The sequence below is a fragment of the Aplysia californica genome, unplaced genomic scaffold (assembly GCF_000002075.1).
Source record: "Aplysia californica isolate F4 #8 unplaced genomic scaffold, AplCal3.0 scaffold00386, whole genome shotgun sequence".
Classification (NCBI taxonomy): Eukaryota; Metazoa; Mollusca; class Gastropoda; order Aplysiida; family Aplysiidae; genus Aplysia; species Aplysia californica.
The window spans coordinates 222708-235734 of record NW_004797656.1 but is presented as its reverse complement, the minus strand read 5'-3'; the positions used below and the strand labels follow the sequence as shown (position 1 = coordinate 235734).

The 13027-nt window shown below is 40.1% G+C and overlaps 1 protein-coding gene across 1 annotated transcript in view; it reads left to right on the top strand.

Moving 5' to 3' along the window:
- LOC101845863 overlaps positions 1-10808 on the top strand; it is a gene marked incomplete in the record, with an annotated part of 77931 nt that extends 67123 nt beyond the window's left edge. The window contains 4 exon segments of the mRNA XM_013085555.2: positions 1650-1928; positions 3353-3441; positions 4257-4458; positions 9351-10808. Coding sequence (XP_012941009.1) covers positions 1650-1928; positions 3353-3441; positions 4257-4458; positions 9351-10690 — 1910 coding nt within the window.
- Between the last annotated feature and the right edge of the window lie 2219 nt (positions 10809-13027).

Below are 13027 nucleotides of genomic sequence, written 5' to 3'. Positions count from 1 at the left end.
TTGTTACTACTACTACTACTACTACTACTACTACTACTACTACTACTACTACTACTACTACTACTACTACTACTACTACTACTACTACTTAAAACATTTATATAGCGCTCAACCACGATTAAAGTACACAGGCCTGAGCGCTTTGAAATATAATACAACAGGGTAACATAAAACGTTGTGTTCTGACCAAAAGAAAATCACTCCAAATTTTCATCTTATTTTTTTTATGAACTTAAATGACTTCAGTTGACATTTGAATTAATGAAAAGATTTGATCTTTCTTAAAGTACTTAGCAGAGCATTCCAGATCTTGGGGCCTTGACATTCAAATGCCATTTTACCCATTGTTTTAAGTTTCATAGATGGTAAAAGAAATTTCTTTTTATCAACTGATAACCCTAAACTGCGAGTTGGAAGGTACATTCTCAACAGATTTGATAAATATGATTTCGCATTATCATTCAAGCATTAAAATTGGGACATAGGTTGACCAACTTGTACACAATTCTTTTCTCAACAGGAAGCCAATGCAATGTCCGTAAAAGAGGTGTAGCAGAATCTCGCTTTCTTTCCGTAAGACTAAACGTGCAGTATTGTTTTTGACATTTTGAAGTCTTTTAACTTTCTCCAGTAACATTCCTGATATCAAGGAGCTACTATAATCGAGTATTGATAAAACTAAACTAGTTACTAGTAAGGCAGTTTACTTAGTATTGATTAGATGACGTAATTTACTATTTAAAACAATATTTCTAAATATATACAGCTGGTCAGATGATTTACCTCAGCCAGCATTGGCAAACTGGAATAAAAACATATGCATCCGCAGAGCAGAACAATTCTCTCCAGGGAAATATAAGAAATCTAAGAATTCAATGTTTAAGGTGGGGGGGGTTAAATTGATGATTTTTTGTCAATTTATGGTATCCGGACCTTTTACATATTATAATACTCCAATCACTTGTAAACCTAAAAAGTGCTTACTTTTTGTTTTATAATCATCATCTTTCAGATTTTCTGTCTTAGAACTTTCATGTTGCCTATTACGTAACAGAATATCGTTTTTTCTCAAAACGTCAATTTTTTATGTGTTTTCTCATCTACTTTTTTATTTTCTTTTTGATTCCAATGAAAATTTCTGGGCTTGTTACTCATACCGTAACCTAACTTTATACAGGTGGAAAATAAAATGGATGCATTCAAGAATGAGTTACATGAATGAATATGTAATCGAATTCAGAGGCATGAGGGGGTAGGTCAGTTATCCATCTGTAACTTTTTTTCCTATTCAAGATATTCAAGATCCCAACTGTATGAAATTTTGTATTGAGTATATCTATCAATGTATCAAATTTAATTTGTTGGTAAATAAAACATCGTTTTTACTTTTATGAAAACTGTTTATTTTCAATATTGCGGCCGTTACCATAGCAACCGTAGATTAAAAACAAACAAACATTAAAGTTACATTTTACATATGTTTTCCTGTTATACCTCTTTGCCATAAGGCTTTACCTAAAAAGGTCATAGTTACCGAGATAGGTTTGTACCCCCCCCCCCCCCCAAGATGATTTGTGGCTTCTACTGTGGCCATTGAGACCAGTAATAGGTTCTTCAGTAAATTGTCATTTATCTATGTCTTTTTCCAGGCAGTGCTTTGACTGAAACTACGAGCGTACTTGGCCTGTCACTAGCTGGGCTGTCCAATGTGATCCTAGCAGCGCGCAACGTGTCTATGAAAAAGCTCCAAAGCGTACCGAAGGAGGCCAACACAACACCCAGTGAGATAAACACGCACACGAGCGAACCACAGAAGAAAAGTGGCGCAGTCCTTTTGAGAGATCCAAAAACTGTTGCCATTCGGGTAGCTGAGCTAGCAGCAATCGTTATTGGTGCTTTCTATTTACAGAGCCAACATATACTTCCAGGTAAATTTATGTTTTTATGGCTTTATATCCTATTTCAGTGGTGTGTGTGGCGTATTGGCCAGACACACTTATAGCCTACTTAGTAGCATCACCTCTACTTCATACAAACTTCAAATACTCCCTCCCCCCTGAAAATCGAAGAAGGATAAAAAAAACACGTGATACATACACATACTACATGAATACGATTTTGAGTAAATTGAGTTTGCAGTCAGGAGCATGAAATGCTAAAAAGGATACAAACAATCATGCCACTATAATTGAATAATATATCACACCAAGATTTTCTACCGAATCCTCCCCCCTCCCCCCAAAACAGTTAATTAATAAAAATATAAAAATAATAGCAAATGCAAAAAGTTATTAAAAACAATCCAAGATGTTTGATTTCTTATGGCATACACATTGGTGGCTTTACGTTGCTACGGTTTAGTCTCAGTTCTGTCTGCATTCCTGTTTGTTTGTTTGATATCTGATTCTTTTCGTCTCGAATATTTTTGTCCAACATTAAGGATCGCCTTGCAAGTTACAGCAAATTTTTGTAAAATATTTGAAATAACAATACCTGTTTTTAAAAAATCCAACAATCATCATCATCATTGCCTTTCTCACCCTGGGTCAGGATATAGGCCACGAACAAACACTCTCCACCTTTCCCTATCCTGGGCTGGTCGCTTGATTTCACTCCACGTTTTCCCACTTTTCTGTACATCCATTTCCGTGACTCTTCTCCAGGTTCCACGAGGTCTTCCCCTTGATCTTTTACCCTGTGGGTTCCAATCTAACACTTGTCTTGCTATGCAGCTGCTTGACTTCCTGAGAGTGTGTCCAATCCATCGCCAACGTCTTCTTCCCACCTCATCTCTGACCGGGCTCTCTCTGGTTCTTCTTAATACTTCCTCGTTGGTGATCCTGTCTGTCCATTTGATCCCCAGCAGCCTCCTCAGACACTTGTTCAAGAAAACCTGGATCCTCTTTATGCACATATGGGGTGCGTTCCACGTCTCACATCCATACGACAGGACTGACTTCACATTTGAGTTGAAAATTCTAAGCTTTGTTCGTAATGAGATATCCCTGGTCCTCCAAATCCTGCTCAAAGAAACAAATGCAGCCTGTGCCTTTCCAATGCGGGACTTTATTTCAGCGCCTGTTCCTCCCTCTCTGTCAATTATACTCCCAAGATAGCAGAAGGATTCGACGTCTTCTAGTGCATTTCCTTGTACTGTGACCTGCTCTTTTCGCCGTGCATCTATCCTTAGGACTTTCGACTTTCCGGGGTGGGTCCTCAATCCAACAGACTCGGATAGGCTGTTTAAAATCTAACAATAGCATCTCTTTTTTTTTTGCTACTTCCCTTTTCTTTCAGGGATGAAGACAGAGCAAAACGTTGTCTACTGAACCATGTTGTCCATATATTTCAGTGCCAATACCATACATGGTCAGTCTAGCCATCGGATCTGCCATATTCCACGTCAGCTACTCTTACATCTCCACAAACGTAGTACTCAAGGTGAGTTGTGTGCACCAGTGACTTGATATACGTAGTGTTGAAGGAAGTGATCTATTCCTGTAAAGTAATTGGCTGTGCTTTGTGTGTTGTTGTTGTTGTTGTTGTTTGTTTAGTGTAGCAGATTTTTACAACTTCATCCACACAGTTTAGATCATTTGTGAGACGGCTTTCGACCCTGTCTATCAGGCCAACCCGAAGTGAGAGGGACACAACGTCCCAAATAAAAAGACCGATGTTCTCGCTACACGGTATTCGAACTCATGTCTTTTGCGTGATAGACCACAGAAGGCGGTTATGGTTACCTTTTCCAGCATGTTTACGGATATGCTGGAATAGATAGCAACTGATAAGCAACGTGAAATTGGTCGATATGAATCAGAGCAAACGGAATGTGTTGGTGACAAAAAGATGAATGTATTACCTTGTCACATCTTGTCCTCAGTGTTGGGGTTACTATTGTCTTGTCCCCCCCCCTCTTTACAGACTCCATCATAATCTGGTTGGAAGTTGGTCGGACTGGAGATGAATGTGTTGTTTGAAGGAAGTGTCAACAGATCTATCTATCTATCTATCTATCTATCTATCTATCTATCTATCTATCTATCTATCTATCTATCTATCTATCTATCTATCTATCTATCTATGCAGATCGACATACAGACAGACAAACAGAGACAGAGGGAGAGAGGAGAGACAGAGATAGATGGATGGATGGATGGATGGATGGGTGGAAGAATGGATGGATGGATAGATGGATGGATGGATGGATGAAAAAAAAGATAAAACTAATTTTTGTATCATTCTCCCCCCCCCAGACTATGTCCGTGGTGAGTCACTCTGTGGCAAACATCTTCAAACGTATTCTTGTCGTGCTCCTGCTGTACATGGGCGGTCAGCGATCAGCCAGCCCCTGGCACTTCTCTGGTCTACTTCTGGCCGTCCTCGGTCTGGGTGTCTATATGATGAAGAAGATACAACAGCTCATGGACAATGGAAGACCACAAACGTTTTTCACCAGTAAGTGACGAAGAGACGGACAAACCGCTACCGTAGAATTACAAAGTTTTCTCTGCTATGAACCTAGTTTTGAGAAAGGTGGTGTTAAAAAATTTGAGCTTCACATCATGTCAAGCTCTTTCGAATACAATTCTTTGAATATCTTGATAGCGACTTTGAATAATTTTATGATTTCGATAGAGAAGATAGAAAATTTGGTCTCTGACCTGAAGGTCTTAGTGACTCAAAACGTCCAAAATGCGAGATGCGGTTTTTTGGGACATCTGAATAGACATAAAGGCCTTGGAACATCTGGCTCTTACTGGTAAAATTGAAGCCAAACGAGGCAGCGCGACCTACTCGAAGATCCTAAACAGATGGGTGACGGGGAAAGCTCGGTGTAATGTAGCTTTTTTTAGAGAGTATCCGAGCAGAAGGAATGGAGAGCCACGATTACCGATATCTGTCTCACATTTGATCACGTGATGATGATTATGATGATGAAGTGTTGGTTGCTCTTATGATTTCGTGTGAATTAAAAACACACACTCAGACACCATAATATATCATTCTAAAAGCGTCTTTTAATCTCGATTTATAATTTTTTCTGAGGGGGGGGGGGGATTTCCCAATAATGTCGAGGTCGATTAATAGGTCTAACATAATGCTACCTCAGAATTACAAAGTTCTACCTGACGTGTTTAGTCGCTGTAAGTTATTAAGACCATGAGGTCAGAAATTAATAAATGTTTTTTATCTGGTCAATCAAAATCGAACAAATTATTCGGGGTCGTTATCAAGATATTCAAACTATAGCATTCGGAGGAAAAGCTTGACATGTTGAGAAACAAAAAAAAAAAAAAAAAAAAAAGACGGCAAACTTCTCAAAACTAGGTCTGAGCAAGTAGAACTTTGTAATTCTAAGATAGCAATAATACTCTTGGGAAACTATCAAAGCTGCGCATTTTCTTTGTTTAGTTGTAGTCGGGTTTTACGGCGCTCGCAACTGCATAAGGTCATATGAGCACCAAGGGGTGGATATCAACAGAGAAGTCCAAACGGGGAATCAGGCTTACTCTGCTCACCTCTCTAGCCTCAACCGCACAAAGTCTGCTTCGACTATCAAGGCAGCCCTGAAATAGCAGTTCACAAGATAGTGACAAACATGCGAAAGAGGTAAAGGGAAATAACGATAGTAAGGATGAGGAAAGAAAAAAGCAGCAGTTCCCCCTATGTTGTTCCGGCACAGTATGAGCCTGAGGGGGGGGGGGGGAGGGGCACTTTCGGAATAAAACACCCCCCCCCCAAAAAAACAACAACAACAACAACAACGACAACAACCCCCCAAACAAATACAAAACCCAACTATCAGATCCACGAAAGTTTGGGCGATATCGATACAAATAGATTGCCGATTCCATCCAACGGCCAGTCCCCTTGACAAAATTACTCCGTACTATTTCCATAGCGTTCAGTGTCACGAAAAATAAGAAATGGAATTGGTTTTCAAATCTGCAACATTTTCACGTTTTGTGTACAAAAATACTTTCTGTAGTTGAGCCCCTAGAGTACAGTGAGTGAGCAAAAAGAACCCATTGCCTTACTGAGATAAATAGTGAGTTGAAACCAGACGACAGAAGGAATGTGTATTAGCAGTATCTTTCCTTTCTTGATCACCAAGGCTGACACAAGGCTAGAGTGTTTTACTTCTCAAAAGGGCAGTGAAAACATTTTTATAGAAAACTCTAGATTCAGAGTTGGCAGAAGGTCTAGCTTTCACATTATAGTGTGGTCAAAAATTCGTGGCGCAACTTATTCTCAAAATATCTTTTTAACGGGTAAATCATCACCCACACTTTGCACAGCAGTTTGTCTCAATTTGGCTTAACTTACTCATATTTTTTCCACAACATTTGAGGCTAAATTAAAATACGTTACTTCATAAATGTATATAAAATGCTACAAATCTCCATCACGCGGAAAATGGAATTGTTCATATAAAAAAAAACAACTTTTTTGGGTAGGTGTTTTACGGCGCTCGCAACTGCATAAGGTCATATGAGCGCGCGGGGCACATTAAACTTTTTCAATTGTAAGGACATTTTGAATTTTGCCCGGATGGCGGCCGAAGCCTACTCTTATCGACTTAAGTCCACCAAGGGATCTTCTTTGTTTTTGTTTTTGTAAAGTGTTTTACGGCGCTCGCAACTGCATAGGTCATATTGGCGCGCGGGACACACCTAATATTTTCAGTTGGTAGGAAATTTTGAATTTTGCCCAGGTGGCAGCCGAAGCCTACTCTTATCGATTTTAGACCACCAAGGGATCTTTAACGTGCGCAACTTGCACACGGGCCCTCCGAGATTTTTCGCCCTTGTCCGAGAAGGCTAGGTGTAGATCTTTCCTACTAGAAGATCAGGGGTGTGGCAGAAAGACAGCAGTAAGGAGGAGCCAAGGAGTAGCAGTAGAAAGGCTGCAGAAAGAGTCAGGAGCCCAGAGGAGGGGGCAAAGGAGTTGAGGGGGTGGGGGCAGAAAGTGGAATTGAAAGCAGACAACAGAACATTGCTAGAGAGCTGGAAAGGAGGTGAAAGGAGACAATTTTAGAGAAGAAAATTTTTCGGTCGCTACCCGGATTCGAACCCGGGACCTTTGAATGAGAGGCCAACACCTTAACCTCTAGGCCACGAGAGCCCCCTCAAGGGATCTTTAACGAGCGCAACTTGCTCACGGGACCTCAGAGATTTTTCGCCCTTGTCCGAGAAGGATAGGTGTAGATTTTTCCTACCAGAAGATCAGGGATGTGGCTGAAAGACAGCAGTGAGAAGGAGCCAAGGAGTAGCAGTTGAAAGACAGTAGAAAGAGTAAGAGTCAAGAGGAGGGGGCAAAGAAGGTGAAGGGGTAGGGGCTCTGATGTTCCCCTATACTCAGTCCTGAGATTGCGTTTGAATGTTCTCTACATTAAACGCATCACGGGTTGGTAGTCTGTATATAACCTGAGTCAAACAGTGCTCGCTGATTTTCAGGATCCTTTCGGGTTGGTGGAAAGTGAAAAGGGAAATTGTGACAACAGTTATAACATATTGTGTAGGGTCATTATCCAAATATTTTTAAAATTTTCAATTGACTTTCTGCAACTATATTTAAGAAATGCTGCTAAATGTAAGGCGGAAGCGGAAATTTGCGCCAGTTATGTCTGTTGGTATCGGTTCTTTTTTAGAGCATCAGATGGGTATCGAGTGGGTAATACATTTTTTTTGGTGTGTATTAGAGCTCTTCCGTTTGCCCAGTATCGAGACTGTCTGCTTTTTGTCTGATCTCATAATATCAACTTATGCTCTTTTTGAAACAGGATATAGTCTTGGTACCATACTTGTTGCCCTCAGTTGAGAAAATTATTAGCCTAGTCCTTTTTGCAACATCAACAAAACTAATTCCCTCAGTCTCAACCGGTAGGACTATTTGATACTATGATTGTCGTTATCACCAACAAAATCTGGCACAAATGTCCGTACCCCATAGGAATCTATTATAAAACCTCTTTTTCAAACAGGGGATTTCCAAACTAATTCAAATACTGTTTTTAGATTCTAGAAAACATTTAAAAAAATAAATTCAAAGCGTATGTCGAATACTTATTTGTACTTATTTATTAACTTATAGCTCCTTTTTTGATTTACCAGAATAAAACATCTTCATTTCACAATATCGAGTTGAGAGGGAAACCAATAATAATAATAATAAAAAAGATAAATACATTACGTATGTATATATTATACTAGCTGGGCCCCCTTCCGATGAAAGGAAAGATCGGTGCATTAACATCAACGGAAAGTCTTTGGCCTACTATATTTCATAAGATGTACACTATAGTAGTTTAAAAGGGGGTAACTCTATGCTATATTTACACTCTTCTGGAATGGAGCAAAAAATCTTCAGAGAAAAGTGACACATGTGTTTCCAAGTTGCCAAATATATACATGTAATAGGTATATAGATTGATTCTCTATTTCGCTTTCGTGTATGTACATTCCATAATTTCAAAGGTGTGGAATCAGTACTGGCGCACGGCTAGTGAACGGAAACCTCACCTGTTTACAATGGCGTCTTAGAAGACGGAATTTTCCCAAGATTAGTTCTAAACGAAACTAATAAAAAAAAAACCTGAAAATTAAACTACAATGACTTCAGGCTCCTCAATGAAACTGTACCCTTCAAATGATTCTGAACCACCATTAATTTCATGAAATTCGAAAGTTAAAGGGTTCGGAAGGTTTAGGTGGCAAAGTGACAAACTTTCACAAATATATTATGTAGAGATAATATCCAAATCATCCCCAACAAAAAGGAACAAGAGCAGAAAGCATTAATGTAACATGTGGGTGTAACTCTTCAGAAGATTCCAATTACAACAACCAAATGAAATGAACACATACATGCTAAAGTCGCAAAAAAAGAATAAATAAAAAGTAGACGCTAAATGAATAAATAACAATTAATCGATAATAGACAAGCAATAGATAGAAAAAGCTGTATAAATAAATAGTTTAAAGATTTACGCACAGAGTGAGTAATTTTTTACGATACTTTTTGTAAACGTTTTCTTTTGGTTACTTTGCTTTCTGTGTCACTTGCATACATAATGCTGATTCTTTTTAAAAAATACTCAAACTGCACCATATGCTGAACATTTTGACCTGCCCAGAACTATCAGCTACTTTGCAATATAGAATGTTATAAGATTGTATGCTACTTCTCCTCATTTCCTTAAGCTAGAACTGTGTATTCAACATAATCTGAAATAAATTTAGAAATATTTTCCACTGTTTACAGGTCAAGTGAATGCATAATTCCTCCATCGAATCAGTTGACTAAAGTTGTCTTTTTATCCTCCCATCATTGATCCCCACCTCTAGGTAGCAAACCTGCTTGGATGCTGAGGAGCTTGCTTCTGATCTTCATCGGGTTTGGACTGTCTATGAATCTTGGAACTGTGAAATTGGCAAGCCAGGGCAGGAAGGGAATAGCATATTCTTTTAGAGACCCATTCGACCAAAGAAGTGAACAAGCGAGTAATTTTACCCCTCAATATTCCAGCAACCTCGCCTGGTATTCAAGTGCGGCCTATCAAAGCATTATAAAGTCTTCCACCATGGATTCCAAAGACGTTGAAGATTTTTTGTCTCTGAGACTTCTGGATCATCCCCTGGAGACGGACGTCCTTTCTAAAACGTTGAAAAGTAACGAGGCTTTGATACTGGAAGCTCAGCGAATTCTCCTCAATATGCTCAGAGATTTGCTCGGCAAAGCTCGTCACGTGATGTTGTTTGAAATAGCGACGTACAGCAACAAGGGAGACCCTGCCATATCTGTCGGAGAAGCCATGTTACTGAGGAAACTCAACGTCACAGTGGTGTATTATTGCGAGACAAAGCACTGTACAGCAGAGAGCGTTGAGCGTGCGAGAAAGATCAGCGAGTCGTATGAACAGGATGAATTAGTAATTTTAATGCAGGGAGGTGGCAATTTGGTAGGGTATCATAATGTCGATTTAGTCCGTGAACGCGTTCTGAATGCTTTCCCCACTAGAACTAAAGTGCTATTTTCCCAGAGCATCTGGCTAAACAAGTTTAATAATGAGAGCCTACTACACTGCCAGAAAATTTACTCAAACCGACCGAATTTCGTGATGTTCCTAAGAGACCGCCAGTCCTTGGGTATAGCTCAAGAAAACTTTAAGGGCATCAAGCACGTGTTAGCACCGGATATGGCTTTTGGTATAGGAATGCTTCCTCGTCAATTGCCTCCAGCTTTTGATGTGATCTGGCTAAAGAGGGGTGACAAAGAATCCCCGGGCTATACAACTGACGATTTACCCAAAAATATTTCATTCACGTACCACGTGAGTGATTACCTGAGATGGCAATCAAACAAAGGAGCCACGGACATGGAGACGTCTTTCTTGATCGCCACTGCCGGGTTGCAGTTTCTACAGCGGGGACGGGTTCTTATCACAGATCGTCTCCACGGACACATTCTGAGCACCCTCCTCAACATTCCTCATGTTTTGTTGGACAACCCGCCTTTTCTTAAACTCTCGTCCTTCCACAAAACCTGGACGGCAAGTCAAAGCAATGTGGTCTTGGTGACGGATAAACACCAGGCTGTTAGAGAGGCTCAGAAACTTCTGGAGCGATACGATTCAGTGTTGCCTAAAGTAGGCCCTTTCATGAGTAAAAAAATCTGGGAACACTAAGTCGAGCTAACTTCACGCAGAATAGATTCAGTAAGGGTAATGATGGATTGAAGCAGAAGTACGTGTATATGCATGCCAGTAAGAAATGTAGTTTATAAAAAGGAAACAGAAAAAGCAAGGGAAAAGAAGAGAAAGTAAACAAGAAAGGCTGAAGAAGAAGGAATTAAAATAAAACAGGTAAATAAAAATGTCAGGTTTCGCAAATCTAGGGGCCAATTTCTGCTGTCTGACACATGTGCTAAATGTGCGTTGTCAGTAGAAAACAATGAACACGAGAATCTTTCACAAAGAAAAGCACGGCCACTTACTTGCTCTTATGCACACGCCACTGCAGCAGTGTCAATCGTACCTACCCATACCTACAACCCCCCCCTCTCTCTCTCTCTCTCTCTCTCTCTCTCTCTCTCTCTCTCACACACCCAAAAACAAGCTGTTCCAGCCCTCATTATATCATTATAAAAAATCCCGGGGTGTTTGCCCGTACGCCCCCCCCCCAGGGCCGCCGAGAGCCAGGTCGGGCCCTGGGGCAGCAAATACCTTAGGGTACCTTATTTATTTATTTTAGCTTTTGCAAGCCCTGTTTCTACCAGCCTTTCAGTTTCCACAGATACTCTTGGTCAGAGGTAATGGTGCCGGTCGCCGTTGCCTGTAATCACCCGGAGGAGAGTAGTGACGTTACTAATTAAATTATTATTATTATTCGCATTTGACACCTACAGCCGTAATGTCTTTGCCACTCACCAATCTTGGCTTGCGTAATGAATTACTTACTTGAATTACTTGAATGTAGAACTTGGGTCTTAGGAAGACGGGGTGCTCCATGCTTCCTCGCCCCTCTTCATGAGGGTCCATTTCAGTGTGGGCAGGCTGATTGTCTCCATCATCAGCTGGTTGTTGTAGCATCTGATGGGGTCACGCAGGCTGCTTCTCCTACCTTCACCAGGCTGTACTCCTTTCGCAATTACAACTCCTTCATGAAGGAGTCCTCTTCACGGCTGCTGGCTAGGTGATCTCGGACAAGGGCTACTACTACAGTTGGATGGTCAAGAGTACGCACTCCCTCAATGTTTGTGGAGCCTAAAGAACGCAAAGATTAAATTCAGTCACTTGTGGTGTCCGAGTCATCGTTAAAAGATGTTGCGTTTATGGTCTTCCGCTACTGTACAATGTACACCTAATTGGTTTGTTTTGTTTTTGTCTTTTAGACACTAGTGAAGATTTAGAGACTTGTTTTCTAGGATGAGGCGTCTTTGAAATATAATTATATGGACCATAGAGTATGGTTTATTTTCTTGCTTTTTACACTCTCGAACGACTATAGAACCCTTGGATCCCTGACGGACTGCTGATATCGATAACTTGTAAATACACTTTTTGTAACATGTTTTCTTATAACCTAGGAGCATGTTTTTTTTTTTTTAAACAACAAATCTCAATGCAAACACCCACTTTTTTGTTTTGAAAATCGGATAGTAGATCATCATCATCATCATCATCATCATCATCATCATCATCATCATCGTCATCGTCGTCGTCGTCGTCGTCGTCGTCGTCGTCGTCGTCGTCATCAATAGTGTAAATCATCAAAAGTATGAAAAATAAACAATAGTTTCTTTCCAAACAGTGTCTTTTAAAAACTTTTCCTTAATCGTAATTGTCACACACACGCATTTTACTCAGTACTTACCAATATTCAGCACCATACCAGGACATAGAACAAAAAACCCCAACCAAAACAATCCCCCCCCCAAAAAACAAACAAACACACACACACAGACACACAAACACACTCACAATAAATAAAGAATAATTTAAAATGTGATGACGTTGGCGTTGAGATGCAGAAAAAAATTTGGAATTTCTTAAAATTAGTGTTCTCCAGTCTTCACTTGAATGCCTGTATATTTGGTTTTTGGATCAACTCATTCCAAATACCAACTTCAAATAATATACCACGATAGGAGACAACGATGTGGCGATGACTTGTAAAAGGTGGCCACATTATTTGGAGAACGAAAGAGTCGCTTTATGAAGGTACACCCCTTCCCCCCTCCCAATTCCAAACCTCCCCAACCCTCGTGACCATGGTAGTGGAACTCATCATTTTACGTTGTTGATACAGGTTATGTTAGTTATTGTTGTGGATACATTTTGAGTGATGACACCCATGCTCTGGATGTTTCATTCAATTTCCAAAGAGAGCTCAAGTCAGGGGTTGCCTTGCCTTAGGGGATTCTTCTGACTCATCTAAATATATTGTTGTTTCCAGTAGGCCTACATGGGCTAATGAATGGTATACAATCGATATACAAGTTTGTGAAAGTGAGATTACATTAT